Consider the following 22990-nt stretch of genomic DNA (forward strand, 5'->3'; position numbering starts at 1 on the left):
TTTAGTTCTTTTATTTTGCGATCCTGAGCAGACCGTCAGTACAGCTGCTTGTAGGAGGTATTTCCAAGGCTCTATTTCCCGTACGTAGTCGCCAGTTAAGAACCTATCCCCTGTGGTCAGCGTCTTTACGTGCAACGTGCCCTGACTAAGTCTCTAAATTTTGCAATAACATTAATAGTTCCTCATGGCTCCACCATTTAAAAAAAAACGAAAACTGAATAATAATAAAAAAATTTAACTATCGAACTTGCGCATGAAATTACACGAGAATCAGTCGAGATCGACCTGGGGCCCGATTTTTGAAATTCGATCGCTCGATTTCGTCACTCGAAAATCGGTGGAAAACGGCGAAATGCTAATTTTTGAAATACGAGCGATAGAAATTTGGAATCGAGTGGTATTGACCACTCGTTTTCAATTCTATTAGTAGAATTTAAATGCCTAAGTAGTGGAGATATTATTGAACGAAATACACGAAATCGAGCGGTCGAATTTCAAAAATCGGCCCCCTGTAGAGGAAAACACCAGCCCACCAAGATATGATAACGATCAAACGGTCAATTATATGAACAAAAGTTTTCGTATGCACCATGAATAGGTATTTTAGTAAAATAAACATAAAACATATGGTAAATATTGACTGTTGATTTCTTTTTTTTCTGTTTTTCTTTCACTAATAAAGTGCCGGGCCATTTTTGCCGACTAATCGCCGACTACAAATGTGGCCGGATAGTCGGCTTTCCCGACTAGTCGGCGACTAGTCGGTACATCCCTATTTTACATACATTTTGGCTGATCAGATGTCGACGTTTTCTATGGAAAAGCCAAAAAAATTTCCCCGATTTTAGGGTTGGTCCCATAGTAAAAGTAGCTCAGTAAGAGTAAAATCAAGCCCTGGATTTAAAGCCCCATGGTCAGACACACCATGTATATGCGCGTGCGATAGAGATATGTAGGAACTTCTGCTTAGCGTTAGCGTCCTGCTTTTTAGAGTTACCCAAAGGGTAAAAACGGGACCCTATTACTAAGACTCCGCTGTCCGTCTGTCTGTCACCAGGCTGTATCTCATGAACCGTGATAGCTAGACAGTTGAAATTTTCACAGATGATGTATTTCTGTTGCCGCTATAACAACAAATACTAAAATAAATTAAATATTTAAGTGGGGCTCCCATAGATTGTTCTACGTGATTTTTTTGAAGTTTTTTTTTGCGTAATGGTACGGAACCCTTCGTGCGCGAGTCCGACTCGCACTTGGCCGGTTTTTATTTTAAATACATAAATAAAAATATGTACTTACGCTTCACCAGTCGCTGCATTGATTTCAACCACGCGCGTGTTCAATGTTTCCATCACCTCTTGGTACAGCATTTCTTTCATTGTCGCTTTGTCTCCTGAAATGTCACAATGCATTTAGCCATATATATCTAATTTATTTATTTAGGGCTGATTTAGACGGCGCGAAAACTCGCATGCGATTTTAGTTACATTGCGGGCTGTTGGTTACGTCCAATTCAACCGCCCGATCAAAAGCCGCAATGTAATGAAACTCGCATGCGATTTCTCGCACCGTCTAAATGAGCCCTTATTTGTAAGCCTGCTAGGCAAAGGCCTCTTCTCTCTTTCTTTCACGCGTCTCGTTCTGTGGCAATATTAGGCCAATCTGTCCGAAAAACGTCAAGATCGTGCCGCCATCTCCGCCGCCGCCGCACTATGTTTGGTGTCCACCCGGTAGTTTTCTTGGCCCACAAGTCGTTTGGCATACGGCAGATGTGTCCGGCTCATTTAGTATTGTATTCTATTCAGTATTGTTTTTAAAGGTTAGTTCCCGATTCGCCGGATTCTCTTACACTCAGATTGTGACTTCTTTTAATAAATCCGACGAAACAAGAATCCGACAAATCTGGAACTAACCATTGTAAAACTACAAACCGGAGGCAATGGTGAATAGATTCATCGGACGAGCAGAGTTTCAGTTAAGGGGCCCACTGATTAACAGTCCGCCGGACGGTATCGGCCTGTCAGTTGTTCGGAACTGTCAAAATGTTCTAACTGACAGGCCGATATCGTCCGGCGGACTGTTAATCAGTGGGCCCCTTTAAAAAGCTAAGGCTATATTTATGTATATTTACCCGTCTTCGATGACCCCGCGTTGACATTCTTTCTTATCCAGCTCTGTACGCTAGCCACACTTTCACTAATTTCTGACGGAGCCACAGTAGACCTAAGAGTCTTCTTATTAGATATATTGCTGGTTTGAGGGGTCTCAGCTGATTTGGCCACAGTTTCTTGACTGCTTACACCTTGGTCATGTAATTCTTTTGCCAAAGTCTCGACACTATTTGATATAGATTTCTCTATATTTGAACAAGATTTAATTGTTCTTACGGAAGATTGTCTTCTGCTTCTGACTGTTCTTCTGATTCTAGTGTCTCTAATTTCAGTTTCGTTCGTAAGATCTAGAATTTCGAAATTTAATTTCACTGGGGAAATTGTTTTTTCAAAGTTTTCGCATGTAAAACAGGGTATTGATACAGATTTGCGTCTTTCTAGGGTTTTTCTAGGGATTATCTCAGGTTCTATTTCGACAACATCTTTCGTTTCTGGCAAAGGTAGCCATTTGTTAATTTCGTCAGAAGAAATCCTATTTAGTAGGACTACAGGTGATGATTCTGTGGTGCTTGTGCTTGATTTTTGTGTACGGGTGGGAGTTACTATTTTTTCTATCTCCTCAGAAGACATTCTAGTCAAAACTACCCTTGAATCACTGACTTTTGACTTTGGTGTAACGGGATTCACTTGTGAATCAATGTCTTCAGATGATATTCTTTCCAATACAACTCTTGGGTTACTTTTATCAGACCCGATATAAGATGAAGTAACGCTTGACTTCCTATTTAAGTTGGATATTTTTTTGGCGCATATATTCGACCGCGCACTATCTTTTGTGGACATTCTAGTAATAGGTATGATGGGAGAAGTCCTTTTTACAGTTTTACTATTTATTATCTGATTCCTCATTTTAACCAGGAAATCCGTTATGGATTTCCTCTTGCCCTCAACATCTACATCTCTGTGTTGGAAACTCTCGTCCAGTGCGTCCAAATTTGGTGGAGGTTCATCAAGGTCGTTATGGCCAGTAATGGGAGATCGACCGCCTGTTTCTATTGATTTCTCCGAATCTACATCTGGTATATCCACAGCTTGTAAATTATCAGCGGCGACTGCGTTGTCATTAGAGTTGTCCAGGTCAATTGTCACATTTTGATTATGACAGGTTTTATTTAATAAATCAACTTCTATTCTATCATTATCTTCGTTAAGCAACAAGTTTTGAGTTGCACAGCTCGTATTCAAGTCGTCCACGTCTGTGTATATCTTTTTGAGTTTCTGAAGCAAATTAGCATCTAAGGAAGAAGTAATTTCATCTTTTCGTGGTTCTGTTTCTACGACAAGTCCAGGTAGAGGGCTTACTGTTGTACTTTCTCTTTCCGTTGGTACATTTTTAATTATTGTCTTGCTCCTCTTGGTTATAGTTGGCTTTGTGAGTTTTACGCATCTCTTTTTGAAGCTCTTGTCAGTCTTAATTTTGATTATTTCCGGTTTATTAGGTGTTTGGGGTTTCCTTTCCGACACTATCGACTCATCATGTGAATCATCAGCAATTGTTTCCTTGCTCATCTCGTTTATCTTTGCGAGGTATTCGCATCTCTTTTTGAAGCTCTTGTCAGTCGTCAGTCTGTTTATTTCCGGTTTATTAGGTGTTTGGGGTTTCCTTCCCGACACTATCGACTCATCATGTGAATCATCAGCAATTATTTCCTTGCTCCTCTTGGTTATCTTTGCGAGGTTTTCGCATCTCTTTTTGAAGCTCTTGTCAGTCTTCATTTTGATTGTTTCCGGTTTATTAGGTGTTTGGGGTTTCCTTCCCGACACTATCGACTCATCATGTGAATCATCAGCAATTATTTCTTTGCTTCTCTTGGTTATCTTTTCGAGGTTTTCGCATTTCTTTTTCAAGCATTTCTTGGTCTTAATTTTGATTATTTCCTGTTTATTAGGTGTTTGAGGTTTACTTCTCGACACTATGGGCTCATCATGTATATCACCTGTAGGTATGGTTTCTAGCACAGGTACATTTACCGAAGGTTGAGGTTCTTCGGGTACATTCATTTCGTCCTTTTCTTGGACGAAGGAGGTTTCTAACACTTCAGGTTGATCAGTTCTCATTCTTTCATCAATCAAATCAGTCCTCTGTATTATTTTAGCTTTACGGCTTCTGGTTCTTGTTTGTTTAACCGCTTTGGGTTTCACGACCCTCTGGCACTCATCTTCCGATGAATAGAACGAAGTATAATCAACTGGCTTCACCGATCTCCTACGTTTAGTTACGGACTCTAGACTGGACGAACTAATACGTTCTTGGACTTGGATCTTTTTCTTCTGAAAAACTTCATCGTCGCTTTCACTCGACATGTTATAAAGATCTTTGTCACTTTTCTTATTGACGAGCGTTATTTTTTCGTTATTTACAACATTATCTTTGATTTTATCGAATATATCGTTCATTTCCTTGGTTTTAGGCGAAATAACAGGTTGGGTACTCGCTCTCCTCCTAGGAAGTCTTATGCGAGATTTGCGGGCATTCTCCAATTCCTTGTAGCAAGCCGCTATTGGAGATTCAGTGGAACTTGATGGTCTTGGCTCTTTTCTGGATCTAGGCATATCATTGTTTTCATTATCGTCGTCCTTGGGTGAATAAAGCTTGCGCTTTTTTCGAATTGATTGTTTTATGGTATTAGTTGGGGATTTAGCATTTTCTTTAGAGTCTCCATCTTCTTCGATATTTGGAAGCTTCACACTGTTAGCCTTTTTTCCCCGAGAAGTGTTCTTTTTTGGAGCTTGTTTTTTAGGCTTATATTTCAGGGTGACATTTTGAACACCGTCAGTATCGAGTTCGTTTGTTATGTTTTTGGGTGATTTTAATGTATCTTTATTCATTTTCAGTATTTTATCCGTATTTTTCGTGTTATCAATATTCTGTACAGCTCTCAAAGTATCAATTTGTTGCTGCTGATCTACCAGTAGATCAACACATGTCTCGAGATCATAACACACCTTATCTAACATGTCATTAACGCAATTGACAATATCTGTTTCAACAGCTAAATTGAGCTCATTATCTTCTTCCTCTATTTCTCTGCCGTCGATTATATAGCAATCATCATCGATATCTTCTTCCAGAGAAAGACTTTCACTGATTCTCTTAATTGTAGCAGGACTTATTAATTCAACACAATTTGTGTAAAAGTCTGTGTCAACTGCATTCTCATTTAAAGTTTCATTTTCATCATTATTATTCTTATTGTTACTTTTAGTTCGGCCTCTTTTTCTCCAATCATAGTCATAACCTGGGGTAACATCGACGGCGTCAGAGTCATCGGTGGCATATCTGATCTCTTCAATATCTTTAGGTTTGCGTTTTAAGCCTAACTTTTTGCGTTGCGCTGTTTCTGCAAGTGGTGTGTTTTCAACGATGTCGCTATCTTGTGTTACTTTACCCGATATGATACCACTATCTTTGTCTTGTCCGTGGTTTAGCGCCTCTTCTACCAACAAAGTAACAATATCTATTTCGGGGTTCTTATTGTGTAGTTCTTCGAATGCCTCGATGATAGCTGATTGGCCAGTACTGGCAGTAGCATCTAGAGCCGCAGCCACGTTTAAGCTAGCTGAATGTTCTTCGACAATAGTCGGAATCCAACGGGTTTTATTTTTCACTTTTTGAGCCTCGCTGTCGCTATGATATTGCTTTCTACGCGCCACCCCGCAGCGTAGACGTGTTGGTTCGCTGTTGCTTAAACGTTCGTATTCTTCTTCTATGAGTATAGGTAGCCCGGGGCTGGCGGCGATTTTTGGGAAATGTACTCTAGTGAAATTTACTGGAGTTAATGTGGTTAATTTATCGCGAAGCTGGAATAGAAAATCAGCAGGTAAAATTTGTACTGCCCCCCATAAGAGGCACAAAAGGCTATAGGGGGGGGGGGGGGATATTTAAGCTTTACAACGGGGGGGGGTATATATTTAAGCTTTACAATTAATTGTAAAGCCAAATTATTGCCTCATTTTCATGAATAATTTTAAAATGGGACTTATTCGCTTGCACATATTTTATATAAAACTGCTGCCTGGGAAAATAAAAGTAAGTGCACGCAATTAAGTCCCGTTACAGTGTTAAAATTATGAATTTGCCTTAATAATCCTGTAACTTTGTAAATTATATGAAAATGATATATAACTTGCCCTAGTTGCTTAGAGCAGGAAGAAATATAGCATAGATTGGACCTGGGGATCCGACCCTTGCCCCTCCCTTTTTCGGGGGTAGGCAAGGTACGATCTCGAGCCACCGGGCCTTATCAGCTTTGTTTGACCTTAGGAACAATCATACCAAGCTGAGACCTCTGAGACAAAAGTGCATACTCACTGCACTCACTTCCTACGAACACGATTAAAAAAATATATAAATCTTGAAAGGTTTTATCTCGGAAACTACTAGATCTACAGAGACAATTCTAGTCTCGTATTATAGCGAATTTAGTCTACTTTAAAAACGTCTTCAGAAGGTACTATCAAAAACTAGTCCTTTAGGGTTATAATCGCAGAAATCAATAAAAAATGCGATTTTCGCGGTTTATTCGATTTTTGACAAAGTTGCGTTCGGCGCTCGAGGTCTCAAACTTGCATTATTCATTGGGCCAACATCATGAACAAGTCTGCAAAAAATCAGAACCACCGGATTTAACGCAAACGCTAAATGTATAAAATTACTGTATTATATGCCTTGTTTTGAAAAGCAAACCTGCTAGTGAGACAGAAAGCGTTTCGTTGTCGTACTTGGGGCTTGTGCACAAATCACGCGAGGTTCGATAGGGGGAGGGGGTCACGAAAAAATCACGATAGATCACGTTGAGGGAGGGGGGTATAAGGAAACCTCACGTGTATTTTTCTACGAAGCTAAGAAAAAAAACCTACCACATGAGTAAATACTTATTCTCGGTTTCGTTAAACATAAATCTTCACTCTGCACTTCAAAATAGCGAGTCTATTTAACTAAAATAGAAAAATAAACACGATTTTCTATCGATATCGATAGGAGGAGGGGGTCACGAAAAAATCACGATAGATCACGTTGAGGGAGGGGGGTATAAGGAAACCTCACGTGTATTTTTGAACGAAGCTAAGAAAAAAAACCTACCACATGAGTAAATACTTATTCTCGGTTTCGTTAAACATAAATCTTCACTCTGCACTTCAAAATAGCGAGTCTATTTAACTAAAATAGAAAAATAAACAAGATTTTCTATATACAATACTGTTTATCTTAAAATTAGGTCGAATGAAAAAAATTCAAAAAAATACACGCGAAGTTGTGTGGGGGGAGGGGGGGTCAAAAAGTAGCCGAAAATACCTCGCGTGATTTGTGCACAACCCCTTGTCGTAGCGTGCGCTTGTCATCTTGGCTAGGCAGGACCCCTGTTAATATTTCTATCACACGCGCGTAATTATATTGCACTCCAGCCATGATGCCGGCCGTCAATGACAATGTGCGAGCGAGACAGCTATGTAATTATGCGCGTGTGAAGAAGATAGGAACAGGCGGGTCAACGTACAATATTCTTCGTGCTTAACCCCCTTACTTTATAACCTATGCTACTCTTACCTTTGCGAGCGACGAGGTGGAGGCACTGGAGGGCGAGTTACAACTCAACAGAGACTGGAAGGTCGATCGTGTGGCGAAGCCTGTAAGAGACATAATAGGGTATTTGACAATTTTTATAAAATGCAACTTAAAAAAAATCTAAATTATTTTATAAAAACAAACATGTATGATGCAGGCGATGGAGACACCCGGTAACCAAATAAATGCCTGTGTTGGGAGGCACCGCTCTTCCCTAGGTTTATGAGGTTAACAATCATACTTGTGTACCTAAAGCTTTTTAGAGCATTTTAGAAGATTTATGTTTAACGAAACCGAGAAAAAGTTTCTACTCATGTGGTAGGTTTTTTTTCTTAGTTTCGTTCACTGTAGAAAAATACACGTGAGGTTTCCTTATACCCCCCTCCCCCAGCGTGATCTATCGTGATTTTTTCTTGACCCCCCTCCCCCTATCGAACCTCGCGTGATTTGTGCACAAGCCCTTTAAACAAAATAATCATATTTATGAATGGTATCAATTGATCAGGTTAGTTTTGAGGATCAAATGTCTGTATGGGACCCATTGTCTTAAAGCAATACAAAAGTCACAAATGATGGTCAAAGTCTGGCACCCGCACTTTACTGACGAAACGCTTCTAACAAAATGGCAATACATCGTGACGTCACCATGTAACGTTTGAGGCCGTTTCGATATATGGAAAACAAGGAAATTGCGATTTTGTCGGTGAAATATTGCGTTAATGTATATTGTTGGTATACAATATTTTTTTTAATAAAATGTAAGGAATCGAATGCTACCATTGTTGTTTTCCTATTTGTAAGTTAATTTTTTTTTTTAAACTTTGAGATCTTGTATTTTTTTATTATTCCAAATATTCCAATATATATTTTAAGCTTCAATTTATTGTGATAATTTGCTAATTTTCTATATTTTTAACTAGATTTAATTATACAATTCAACATGTGTCAACAACCCTATTGGGTCATATTTAGACCTCGGATTCTAGGGGGCATAATTTATAGACAGGTAGGTTTAGAGCGCACTGCGATTAATTTCTTGCGGTTTTAGTCTTGCAAGTGCGTGCGCTTATGAAGCATGGCAAACGTTACACCAGGGGTCTCCAACCCCGGCCCGCGACGCGTTCCAATCCGGCCCGCCGACACCTAAAGCGAGTGCCCACTGTCCGGCCCGCGGGAGCCAGGCTGCAGGGGTTCAGCATTCATTGAGAGTGGAACTGTTCCTATCAGCAGCAACCAGGCACCCTCCCCCGGCGCAAAAACCGACGGTGGCCCGCGCGAAAGTTTCTGAGGCGCAATATGGCCCTCAGGTGAAAAAGTTTGGAGACCCCTGCGTTACACTTTATGCGGTTCTGAAACCGCAAGAAATTAATCGCATACATGAAGCTCATTGTACTTTTTATTATATTTTCAAATAGTTAAATAATTTTTACCTGCTCTAGAACATCCCGGTACAGGAAGACTCCGTTCTTGCTCCTGGACCTGGACATTTTAATGGTAAGTTAATTATATCACAATGACATTGACATATCCACGATTTTTTAAACTACCCTCAATAAAATAAAACTATTGAAATGGATTATATCGCGTATATTGAATTAATACCATGGTATAATAATATACTCCGCCTGGTACTCCATTCCCGTCTTTTCTAGGTCACCTAACTGACACGGGCCTACGTCATCATGCGACAGCGCTATATGATAATATGCGATAGCGCTATATATAGCGGCCATGTTGTTGTGACGTAGGCCCGTGTCACTCTGGGAATGGAAGACCATGTTTTATTAGACTATGATTCATACTACATCCCGACGTTTCCAACCCTTTACAGTTTACAGCGTTCGTGGTCAACGGGTGACTGAAGAAAAACTACACTGTGCAAAAACTACCCACTTACAAAATAATGAACCGTCATAAACTATAAATTTTAAGGCCAGTTATACTATATATTACATGCATAATTGGTTCATAAGGCTAGTTCTACATTACAACAATTTCCAAGTTAAGATAAATATACGCGATAAGTCCCTCAATACACGCATTTATCGATCGTGTTATATTATAGATAAGTTATTACACTCTCTCTTGATAAGGAAAGGGGACGACCTGTTCTCCATACAAACGTAGTCCCCATTTTCCTCTCTGGATATTGACATTATGGAATAATTTTGATAAAAATTGATGTCTGTTAACCTTTTGGACGCCAATGACCGATATATCCGCACCGCAGGTCCAACGCCAAAAAACCGATTAATCGGTCACAGACCACAGAGCAACATAGACCTACGTGTATATGCTGAAAGTTCAATTTCAGTTTTGACACTTCGGTGACGTGGCGTCCGAGTGACAGCTTTTGTGTTTGACACGGCGTCGAAAAGGTTAACTACTTACCCCCTTATTCATAAGATAGATAGATAGATAGATAAACGTTTACTTTCCGACGTATTGGTATGATGGAAAGGGACAAAGGATTATTATCGGCTTGTCAACTTTAGTAAACGTTTATGAATAAGGGGGTTAATAGTTAAGCCCCTTCGTTTGATTTTATTCGATTTGGTTGATTATTATATCAATAAGTAGCAAAAAACAAATAACATACAAAAATATTAAAAGCTCCTAACTCTTATAATAATTAATAAATCAAAAAAATAAATAAACGTAGGTAGCTTTAAACTTTTCGAAGCCGTGTCAAACACAAAAACTGGTGCTCGGACGCCACGTCACCGAAGTGCCAAAACTGAAATTGAACTTTATGCATATGCACGTAGGTCTATGTTGCTCTGTGGTATGTGACCGATTAATCAGTCTTTGGCGTTGGACCTGCGGTGCGGATATATCGGTAATTGGCGTCCAAAAGGTTAGTAAATAAACATTAAATTGTGTAAAAATTTACATACAATTGTGTATTCTATAATTGTCAATACCTATGTAGGAAAATGCGGACGTTTGTATGGAACGGTCGGTCGTCCGCTATCGTCTTAACTTTTATGCAAAAGAAAATTTGCGCCTCAAAGCTTTTTATTTTATATATAACTAGGGGTTGTATTGGTACAAGCTTTTATCGCTGACTGTACTTTTCTTTCCACAGACAACTAATACTCATCGAGACAATTCTAAAAACCCCAAACACAATTAGGTTTCGTTGCTTTATCACAGAGTTCCTGTGCCCATCTCCTGTATCCATCATCAGATTGATCAGATCAATTCGATAGTACCATAATATTGCATTGTTACCCAAATTACATATGTAGGTATGCAAATTTTCAGCTTCATTGGAAGTGGGTCAAATTTAACTTGCAAGATTTGGCCCTTACAAACATACATACATAGGTAATAGGTGCATTGCAAGTTAATAAAAGCTTGTAAACACCCATTAGGGGCATATATGACCAAGTGTCAAAATGTCCAGGGTCACACTGCCAATAAGTCCGTATGTCGTATTGCCAAAAATTCCAGGTGTCGTTGTCCTTCTGTCATTTAGTCATATCTACTGTTAAAATGTCACACTGCCAGGAAGTTCGAATGTTATAATCCACTATAGTGTAAACAACGTTATTTACGGTATTTGACGTCTGTCACTCACTACAGCAACACTACGTAAAATGTCTTGCACATTGAAATCACAAAGGAAAACAACTGCACTGCGAACGTTTACGTTCTACGTCTTTTTTTTTTTAATTTTAGTGTTGTCCGGACACCACCGTTATGAATCGGTAGTCGTCTAAGTAAATCGATATGAATATTTCATTTTAGGTCGCAACAAAGCATTATTAAATTTATTATATTTACTTTCGAATAGATAGTGTATCGATTTCTGAACGATCCGGTATTGACGTTTGAAAGTAAAGTTTTTGTATTGGTGCAGTTCGTCGTAGTTATATTATAGAAAGCTATAAATGTTTTGTTCTGTTTGTTTGTTTTGTTCGAAATAAAAATATTTCATTTCATTTCATTTCATATGTGTCTGTCCCACTACTGGGCAAAAGCCTCCTCTCTCCCTTATCCGAATTATCTATTAATAAATTTAAGAATTATGTAAAGCGCAAACTTATTTCAGGGGCCCACTGATTAACAATCCGCAGGACGGTATCGGCCTGTCAGTTGTTAGGAACTGTCAAAATTTTGTTCTAACTGACAGGCCCGACTAAAGCTTATTATACCACACAAGATTACATAATAATACAACGTGGGATTAATTGTTATTCGAAATGATTATTTATTTATTAGGTATATTTGATTATTGATGAGGAAATGGATATTCCGATAGTTTCAATTTTGACGATAGGTGCGACCTACTAGGTCGATGTATTAAATGCATTTACCTTGCGGGAAAAACATATAATTTTAGCTTTATTTAAATCTCAAATAAAAAATCATTATACGTCACAATTCGATACCTCAGTCTATGTGCCATCCAATCGTAATCGCTTGCTGTGACAATCGATTTGCGTTAGTTACATCTCTATATACGTCAGTCATAATGTGTCAAATACCGTAAATAAAGTTGTTTACACTATAGTGACAGAATGCCCAGACGTAAAAAACATCCCCACATTACGTGAATCTAGCGGAGACACTAATTTTATTTTACGACTTTGTCGGCGTGAGTAATATTAATACAGTAATTTTATACATTTCGCGTTTGCGTTAAATCCGGTAGTTCTGATTTTTTGCAGACGTGTTTATGATGTTGGCCCAATGAATAAACAAATTTGTGACTTCGAGCGCCGAACGCAACTTTGTCAAATATCGAAAAACCCGCGAAAATTTCGGTTTTCTAATAGATTTGGGCGATTATAACCCTAAAGGACTAGTTTTTGATAATGCCTTCTCAGGACGTTTTTAAAGTGGACTAAATTTGCTACAATACGAGACTAGAATTGTCTCTGTACATCTAGTAGTTTCCGAAATAAAACCTTTCAAAATTTATAATTTTTTGACATTGTATTCGTAGGGTAAGTAAGTGCAGTGAGTATGCACTTTTGTCTCAGGCGATGCAGCTTGGCACGATTGTTCCTAAGGTCAAACAAAGTTGATTTGGCCAGGTAGCTTGAGATCGTACCGTGCCTACCCCCCAAAAAGGGAGGGGCAAGGGTCGGATCACCAGGTCCAATCTATGCTATATTTCTTCCTGCTCTTAGCAACTAGGGCAAGTAATATATCATTTTCATATAATTTAGGGATTCCTTATTTTATAAAGTATCACTTCAAAGCAGGCATTTATTTGGAAAAATATGTAGCGGATTGAGTGACGATTTCCATAGAAATGTAATTATGGCCAAAGTCAAAGGTTAAAAATATAAAAAAAAACACTTAACTTGGCGTTTTAAAAGTATGAATATAATGTGCTCGTCCTTAAATTATATAAAATGATATATAACTTGCCCTAGTTGCTAAGAGCAGGAAGAAATAGATCATAGATTGCACCTGGGGAGCCGACCATTCCCCCCCCCCCTTTTTTTGGGGGGTAGGCACGGTACGATCTAGTGTCTACCGGCTCAAATCAGCTTTGTTTGACCTTAGAAACAATTGTGCCAAGCGGCATCGCCTGAGACAAAAGTGCATACTCACTGCACTTACTTAGCCTACGAATACAAGTTCGAAAAAAATTATAAACTTTGAAAGGCTTTATCTCGGAAACTATTAAATGTACAGAGACACTCGTACTGTAGCCAATCTAGTCCACTTTTAAAACGCCCTGAGAAGGCACTATCAAAAACTAGTCCTTTAGGGTTATAATCGCCCAAATCTAAAAGAACACCGAAATTTTCGCGGGTTTTTCGATAATTGGCAAAGTTGCGTTCGGCGCTCGAAGTCACAAACTTGTATTATTCATTGGGCCAACATCATAAATAAGTCTGCAAAAATTCAGAACTACCGGATTTAACGCAAAAGAGCCAGGTTACAAAATTCGACAAAGTTACTGGATTATATGTACTACACGACATTATAGATCTTTACTTTGTTACCTATGCTACTCTTACCTTTGCGAGCGACGTGGTGGAGGCACTGGAGGGCGAATTACACCTCAACGCAGACTGGAAGGTCGATCGTGTGGCGAAGCCTGTAGAGAGACATAATAGGGGGTACTACTACAATGTTCTGCCGCCAGAGTGCAGCACTAAGCTAGCTAGTAAACCATAGAGTAACTTAAACATACTGTTTTTTAAACTGTTTTTTGACAAGTTTTCACAGACAATAAAATATGACATTGATGCATCAAGGCGGTATGTTAACAAGGGCCGGCGAGAAACTTGAAAATCGAAATTTAGTTATCTGCCTCTTTATCACTCGAATATGCAAGAGTGATAGAGAGGTTACATAACGAAATTTTGATTTTATTGTTTCGCGGTAGACCCCCAGATTGTAATGGATTGTGGTAATATTCCCTATAGGGCCATATTTAGACCTCGGATTCTAGGGGGCATAATTTATAGACAGGTAGGTTTAGAACGCACTGCGATTAATTTCTTGCGGTTTTAGTCTTGCCAGTGCGTGCGCTTATGAAGCATGCCATACGTTACAGTTACACTTTTTGCGGTTCTGAAACCGCAGGAAATTAATCGCATGCATGAATACATACAATTAGCTATTGTAGGTACTTTTTATTATATTTTCAAATAGTTAAATTATTTTTACCTGCTCTAGACCATCCCGGTATAGGAAGACTCCGTTCTTGTTCCTGGAAATTTAAATGGTTAATTGACCGTAGTTATGCAGAAAACAACCAACTCAATTTTTTTATCAATGCAGAAAGCGACCAAAGCTACTGAGTTAGGGTGTAAGTCACTTTGACAAAAATAAAAAGTTGGTCGCCTTCTACAGCACTACGGTCAATTGTATCACAATGACATTGCCATATTCACGATTTTTTAAAACTACCCTCAATAAAATAAAACTATTGAAACGGATTATATCGCGTATATTGAATTCATACTACATCCCGACTTTTCGAACCCTTTACAGCAGCGGTCGGCAACAGGCGGCCCGCGAACCTCTCACTTGCGGCCCGCGAGCCCCCCTGGCTATTTTGTATGTAATATTGTCAATCAACATCATCATCATCATCATCATCATCATCAGGCTATAGTAGTCCACTGCTGGACATAGCCCTCCCCTAAAGAGCGCCATAGCGCCCTGTCCTCAGCTTGCCGCATCCAGCATCTGCCTGCAGTCTTTCGCAGATCGTCTTAGGCTGCCATTCAATATTGTCAAACAACAATGTCTAATAAAGTCACACATATTAACAGAGTGCGGATTAGGTACTTACAAAGCCGATGGAGACGCGGCGGCGGCGGGAGCTGGCTCGGCGATTGTCTTGTGAGCCTCCAGGTTGTTGAGACACCTCTATAATGTCTTCTCGATCCCTAGAGAACAAACATTTTCTTTAAATTTAAGCAGATAGTGATAATCTGTTTTATATTTATATTGCTTGTAGCAGTTGTAGCAATAAGAGCCCATCAACGTGCACACTAGCGCCACAGCTAAATAATCGTAATTATTTAAATTTAACGAAAGATATTGAAAAAAAAGGGGCCGCTACGTACTGTATTTAGTATTTAAGTACCTTTTGAATACATCAGACTAGTTTTTATGTTGTGGAATCTATGCGTCGAAAGTTAAAACCGCAGTTTTTGTTTTAAGTTCCTAGATCGACGAAACCAGCAACATAAAAACTATTAGTTTGCTCTATTCAAAAGGTACTTAAATACACAATACAGTACGTAGCGGCTAGCGGCCCCCTTTTTTCAATATCTTTCGTTAAATTTAAATAATCACGATTATTTAGCTGTGGCGCTAGTATGCACGTTGATGGGCTCGCGAACGATGCTATTTAAGAAGTGTAACACTTCTACGGTAGATGTCGCTAGGGTCCCCTTGACCCATAATATGGTGGAAAAATTTGCTGGCTATGGTATTGGTGGCTCAGATGGCAGAACGCTGGAGTATAGATCCAGAGGCCGTGAGTTCAAGTCTCACCCAAGACAGTTATTTTTCCACTTTTTAGCTAGCGCATGCCTGACATTTTTGAACGTATGGAAAAAGCAAAAAGCTGATCTCTATTAAACATCGGTTGAAAGATTCTTTATTCTCATAACATGAATCGGTGCTGTGGTCTCAAGTGGAAGCGCTCAGCGGTGATCCATGAATGGACGCTAATGTAATTTAATTTAATTTAAAATGTACCTAATTTAATTTGCAATTTAATTTTGTTTAGCTTAATTTCATTTATATTTTTATTATAAACCTTCTAACCTTAGTTATAAGTAAAACATAAAATATGTAATTAACAATATACTGTTGATCGTGGATATCTAAATAAAGAACTTTATTATTATTATTATAACAATTTGTACAATTCGCTTAAAATGTATTATTTTACACATTCAATGTCACAAAAGTGCCACACACAAATTAAACTTTAAGTAAGTATATTATGTATTTATTATTACTTTGCCGGATGGTAGATCTGTGTATGATAGACCAAGAAAAGTCTGCAGCGATTTTGATAGCCCACACAGTGCAAGTGTTATTTTAAATGTCAAACTTCTATGAAATTATGTCATGTAAATAACACTTGCACTGTGTGGGCTATCAAAATCGCTGCAGATTTTTCTTGGTCTAACTCTGGCATGATAATAGCACTTTTACTACAAAACATTGATACACCATGTAAATAGCTATGTTTAAAATTTCTAAATATATTTATTTAAAGAAATTAGGATTCCAAGAGAAGCAGTAAAATGATCCCCACACTAGGATAGGCTCAGCCTGTAACGTGGGAATCTTAGAGAAATATCGAAATGTATGTTGTTGACTGAATTACATTTAATAGCCTAGCCTAGCTTAGTCGGTAGTGACCCTGCCTATGACGCAGGAGGTCCCGGGTTCGAATGTCGGTAAGAGCATTTATTTGTGTGTTTATCACAAATATTTGTTCCTGATTTATGGATGTTTTCTATGTATGTAGGCAAGTCTCTGAATGGGGTCGACTTAACTTAGTCCGTTTTAACCCTAGCAAGACAGGTTTGCGCGTTTACCGCAAAAAAGTTAGAGTTTGTCGCGTCACCTCGTTTTGAGAGCACTCCCCTGAGTGCCGCAGCCAGTATCGGAATCCTTGGTGTCGACATTTCGAGTGAAGTCCAGTTCCGCGATCATCTAGAGGGTAAGGCTAAATTAGCCTCCAAGAAGCTTGGTGTGCTCAACAGATCGAGACGGTATTTCACACCGGCCCAGCGCCTACAGCTTTATAAGGCGCAGGTTCGCCCACACATGGAATACTGCTCTCATCTGTGGGCAGGGGCACCCCAATACCAGCTTCTCCCTGTGGACCGCATCCAACGAAGAGCGGCTCGAATTGTCGACTGCCAGCGTCTTTCGGAACGGCTTGACTCCTTGGCGCTGCGTAGAGATGTGGCCTCGCTCTGCATATTCTATCGCATGTATAACGGGGAGTGCTCCGAGGAATTGTTCGGATTAATCCCTGCCGCTTCTTTTCGCTATCGCCCTACGCGACAACATTACCATCTTCATCACTTGGATGGTTGGCAGTCCTCAACTGTGCGTTTCTCCAGGAACTTCCTGCCTCGCACAGCCAAACTGTGGAATGAACTGTCGCCAGTGGTATTTCCGGACCGATACGACCTTCAAACCTTCAAGAAAAGAGCGTACTCCCATCTTAAAGGCCGGCAACGCGCTTGCAACCCTTCTGGTGTTGCGGGTGTCCATGGGCGGCGGTAATCGCTTACCATCAGGTGATCCGTCTGCTCGTTTGCCTCCTATTTCATAAAAAAAAAAAAATGTATATAAGTATTTATATATTATGTATATCATCGTCTAGTACCCACAACACAAGCCTTATTGAGCTTACCGTGGGACTAGACTGGTCTGTGAAAATTGTCCTATTATATTTATTTATGTTGCGGCTCTTTAATTTAAGAGAATATATCTTTTTTTATTTTTCTTCATAAGTTAGGTTCTTTATAACATGAATATAAAAGTTAAATACAAAAACACATAAAAACAATAAAAAATACATATAAACACATTATAAAAAACCTAACCTAGGGTGCCGCCAGCAGCGGGGCAGGGCCCAAGCTACTGGTGGTCAGGGCTGCAGAAAGAGGAACCGGCGGACTATCCGCACCGTGTCCAAGATCACCGCCTTCTGCATCTGACCCTTAATCCAACCACCTAGTGAGAGTCTCTCAAGATGTTGGTCAAGACTCTTTGCTATTAGACCGTTCACTGAAACGACTATTGGGACAATGATCGTCGAATCAACATCCCACATGGCGGTTATCTCGTGAGCCAAGTCTAGGCACTTACTGGACTTGTCCTTCTTGGCTTTCAGAGAATATATTATTATTAAAGCTACTAAATTAATAATAATAAATTGAATAATATCCAAGATAAGACCATTGTAGACCAAAGAAGATGAAGCACAAATAAAGGCCCCACGGTAGACTTTTAGAATAAAATAACACCTAACTGATATACATAAAATCACTGAGACTTTTACCAAAAATATTTGGAAGAGTTTTGTTATAAGGATTTCCAGAATTTAAATATAATAAGTATTAATAACAGAATTGTCAGAAACAGAAATACCTACATTTGACATTACTTAGACATTTGGCAGAATAGACAGGCTTCAACTACTCTGTAAGATTATTTTACTTTATTATTTTTGAAGTAGCTTTGACATCAAAATCAACAAATAGTGTAAGATAGTACTGAAACTGATTTGAGTATCTATTGTATACATTGGCGAACTTTTGGCGAATCGATGTTTAAACGCAATTTGAATTCGTTGAAAAACTAAAGCGGGCATATATGCTGCCTATATAGCGCACTAGAACGCAGTGTATTTTACTTTAGCGCACTTAGCACTTCCTGTGCTTAACTGGCCATTTTTTTTTCTCAACAACAGGGTCGATTGTGTGACCCAACCTTTCCTGCGTCTCTTTATACTCATGAAAATTGAACATGGCATCAGCGTTATCCTGGCTGTACAACTACTCACAGAGACACCGAGACAGGCCGACAACGACAGTGTACATACGGCTCCCTTCTCGTCTCGCCCTTAGCGCTCTACAATTTGTATACAAATATAAAATTTGCTCGTTTAAGTATGGCAGAAACATTCCGTCTAAATACTGACAACCTCCATCTAAAGAATTAGACTTTTGTAACAGTTTACCGCATACAAAAACGTTACTTACATGCCAAATATTATTCTATGAGATCCCATACACGAACACCAATCTATTTATTCACTTTAATCTAACTTTTATTCGAGTTACCTCCCGCAACACACTTAAGTCAAAAAAAGTTCCCGCGAAGGACGAAGGGGAAAAAAAAACAAATGATAAATAGACGCTCTCTATCTTGCCATACTAAAAAATACAAACGGTTCGTTTAAAGCCCGCTCCACACTCGTACGCGTGTGACACTCGTACGCGTGTGGAGCAGGCTTTAATACAATGGTGCCATCCAGGCTGACGCAACTAGGAACAAAAAAAGGTTTTGTATGGACTTCAGTGACCTAGCCATAGCGAAAAAAACAAAATAAAACGTCAGTGCTATTTATCTGTCAAGTCAACTGTCAGCCACATTGCTTTGTTGCTTGTCATGGCGGTTCGTAGGTTTTACTTACGTATTTCTTGCAATTTCTTTTTTAAAAGCCTTCGTTATTTTCCAAACCAGTCAAACGTGATAAGAACATACAGTGACTCAATAGATTTTGTTTAAATGCCACCGAAAACTAAGTTGTTTCAGTGCGAAATATGTGGCAATTGATACGCTCGCGAAAATCGCAAAAAAGGAAGTTTATGGCGAAGTTTCCATTAGATGAAGACCGGTAAGTATTGCTTTAGATACTTTTAGCCTTATTTTGGTGTAGCAGGCTGTAAACACATCGAAAATTAGATATTTCATATCCACTTTCACTGTGAACTAGTGATGTACTACAAGTATCGATATCGACTGCAGCCTAATTTTTTATCAATGTAAATAAAATAAAATGAGTGAATTTCCTGGTATACAACATGACTATAATTATTTCTCCGAATATTTTTAGTGGAAAATTATTTATCATCTGATATGGATATGAATGCACCGTGAAATTTAAGTGGTTGCTTTCCCGCAGCGAGATGATTTTGAACATGATACTGTACAACTTTCCCCAAGGAACATAGGTCGAAATGTCATGTTCAAAATCATCTCGCTGCGGGAAAACAACCACTAAAATTTCACGGTGTATATTATATATTTTTGGAATCTAGTAATAGGGGATATTACTGCAATGTTCTGCCGCCAGAGTGCAGTACTACCGACTCCAGTAAATTCATAGACTAACTTATACATATACATACTCTGCCTTGAACTGTTTTTTGACAAGTTTTCACAGACAATAAATTATTATGACATTGATGCATCAAGGCGGTTTGTTAACAAGGTCCTAAGTACTGGTAAGCGCGAAAATCGAAATTTAGTTATCTGCCTTTTTATCGCTCGAATAAACAAGAGTGATAGAGAGGATAACGAAATTTCGGTTTTCTTGTTTCGCGGTAGACCCCCAGATTGTGACAGATAGTGGTAGTGGCGCTACCTACGCAGAGTTTTGCGTGATATTAACCTAAACTATAAGAAAAAGTATGTGTCTCTGTTTTAATTATTAAATGTTTTCAGATGCAGGCAGTGGCGCAAATAAGTTGTAAAGGAAGACTTAATTTTATTATTCAAGAATATTATATATAGAAAAAAAAATCATTTAATCAGGTGAACACACATTTTCCTCTGTTACCTGTGGACCGTCGGACCGTCGGGATGTATTTTAAATTAATTATATTAAATAATTAAAAATAATAACATTTTACATATTTTTATTTTAACAAATAAAAATCGTGTTCACATTTAAGTCCAACCATGTATTAGTCCACTAAAAGTCCACACTATATATAACATACGACTTAAATGTGGACTCAATCCTAACCTGATTTCTAGTACGAAATTTGTTGACAGGGGCCCATGTTTCAACCCTCCCCAATTTATCGATATCGATAAAATATGCAAGCGTGTGGCATACTACACTATTTAAGTCTGTTATGTTGGTACTATTGTTCTTTGAGAGTTCTTTGTCATACATGTTGGTAATGACTGGAACACCAAACATACACACAGACTAATCAAATCGCTAGTATGGAAGTCCCGTCTCTTAAAACGTAGTGATTATATTCGCTTTGGTGCCATCGGACTTAAAGTTTTAACAGTGTTGGTACTTGTGTTTACAAATTTGACACTTAACGCTTACGACAGTAAGTTCTTTTCTGTACAAACCATTTTTCTGGGCTCAAAATTTACGTATGCGTTTTAATCATGAATGAAAATGGTTCTCAAATCGCAAGTGTCATTCACCCACATTTTTATCCATAGGAGGTAGCATCCTATAGAAATGGTGAGCGCGTGCCTCCGTGAGGGACAAAACATACGCAATGCGACAATATAAAAAAAACGTTTTAACATTCCTGACAATATACCAAAAACAGTCTACGTAATTCGGTCGGGTTATTTGTTGCCCACCATAACCCATACTAAATTTATGGTGGGGAACAAACAAAACGTAAGACTGTGACAATAGTACCGCTTTCTTTACTACTCCTACTGAAAGTTCTATAAGTGTATCTCGTTCGGTCATTTGGCCCCTCCCCCGTTTCATCTCTATATTATTGTACCTCTATGTTTTTATCACATTTTGTTGACGTTTTTGTACTTTGTGTGTCTATTTAAAGGCCCCAGTACACAATGGGCCATCGCCGGCCACTCCAAGGGACGCATTTATGCATTAGAGGGAGCAAGTGATATTGCTATCTCATTCTACCGCATGGCTGCGTCCCTTGGAGTGGCCGGCGATGGCCCATTGTGTATTAGGGCCTTAATATACTATACTCTTTGGTTTATTTCTAATATTTAGTCAGTGTAATCGGATATCGGATAATCATGAGATGATCGTATATGATTTTTGAAACGTCTGTAGATAGAAGCCTTAAAATCCCATGCCATTTGTTGTAAAGGCCCCAGTACACAATGGGCCATCGCCGGCCACTCCAAGGGACGCATTTATGCGTTAGAGGGAGCAAGTGATATTGCTATCTCATTCTACCGCATGGCTGCGTCCCTTGGAGTGGGCGGCGATGGCCCATTGTGTACTGGGTCCTTAAAGCATTTAAAGTTGGTCAAGCAGATCTTGTCAGTAGAAAAAGGCGGCAAATTTGAAAAATGTAGGCGTGAAGGCTTAGAGGATATAACCAACGGAGACGCCATGTCTATAATTTTCGGTACAAAATAGTCTGCCGTTTTTTGCGGGGGAGGGGCAAATCAAATGTATACGTAATGTAAACATAGCCATGTCAGATAAACGTCAGTCCATACATGTGGTTGACATGTCGTTGACCATTGGCCGCTTATTTTCGACAGAGGGGAACGCCTGTTAATGACCACTCCGTTGGTAATATTCTCTAAGCGTGAAGGAATATCGTCCCATAGAAAATTTGAATATCGCACTTTTTTCTACTGACAAGATTTGCTTGACCATCTTTCTCAAGGTCTTTACAAAACGCAATTATTCGCTATCTCTTTCTATCTATACAATATGCTATGCTCACTAGCGCTAACGAAGAAATTATCAATTTATACTTGGTCAAGCAAATCATGTCAGTAAAAAAAGGCGCGAATTTCAAATTTTCTATGGGACGATAACCCTTCGCGCCTACTTTTTTTAAATATTTCGCCTTTTTCTACTGACAAGTTTTGCTTGACCAAGTATATTTAATTATTATTTTCTTATAAAAAAGAGTAGAAATTAAAATGTGGCAACACTGTAGTGTCGTCCTTTTCAATAATTTCAATCAATCCATATGAGAACAGGATGAGGACGACGGGACGACAATGGGACGACCAAGGCCCCAACGCTGTCTGTTCTCTTTGACGGCGCAGCAACTAGTATAATTTCTCTCTCCTTGCTCTTTTAAAAATGCCGTTTGTCAAATTTCGTTCCGCTGTGTAGCGTTTATCGATAATATCGATAAACGCTACACAGCGGAACGAAATAGCGATTAATTGAAGCTTCAATATCTTCGTTAAACATAAACATAATTGAAATGCTAATGAATAATAAATATATTAGAATAAAATAAAATAATTCAATTATTGCGGAACACATATTTTAGTAGGTATTTATGTATTTTAATTA

The 22990-nt window shown here is 38.8% G+C and overlaps 1 protein-coding gene and 1 non-coding gene across 2 annotated transcripts in view; one reads left to right on the plus strand and one right to left on the minus strand.

Annotated features, from left to right (window-relative positions):
* LOC134800635 (uncharacterized) overlaps window positions 1–18031 on the minus strand; it is a 31225-nt gene extending 13194 nt beyond the window's left edge. Inside the window, exons 1-9 of the mRNA XM_063773119.1 lie at window positions 17885–18031; window positions 16808–16896; window positions 15008–15104; window positions 14377–14419; window positions 13722–13801; window positions 9168–9216; window positions 7720–7799; window positions 2132–5972; window positions 1300–1393 (exon numbers count right to left, since the gene is read on the minus strand). Of these exons, the coding sequence (XP_063629189.1) occupies window positions 1300–1393; window positions 2132–5972; window positions 7720–7799; window positions 9168–9216; window positions 13722–13801; window positions 14377–14419; window positions 15008–15104; window positions 16808–16896; window positions 17885–18031 (4520 nt within the window). The remainder of the gene's footprint in view (window positions 1–1299; window positions 1394–2131; window positions 5973–7719; window positions 7800–9167; window positions 9217–13721; window positions 13802–14376; window positions 14420–15007; window positions 15105–16807; window positions 16897–17884) is intronic.
* Window positions 15653–15725, plus strand: Trnay-aua (transfer RNA tyrosine (anticodon AUA)). The gene has a single exon. It is a non-coding gene; the product is annotated as a tRNA-Tyr (tRNA).
* Window positions 18032–22990: the final 4959 nt, after the last annotated feature.

The sequence above is a fragment of the Cydia splendana genome, chromosome 20 (assembly GCF_910591565.1).
Source record: "Cydia splendana chromosome 20, ilCydSple1.2, whole genome shotgun sequence".
Classification (NCBI taxonomy): domain Eukaryota; kingdom Metazoa; phylum Arthropoda; class Insecta; order Lepidoptera; family Tortricidae; genus Cydia; species Cydia splendana.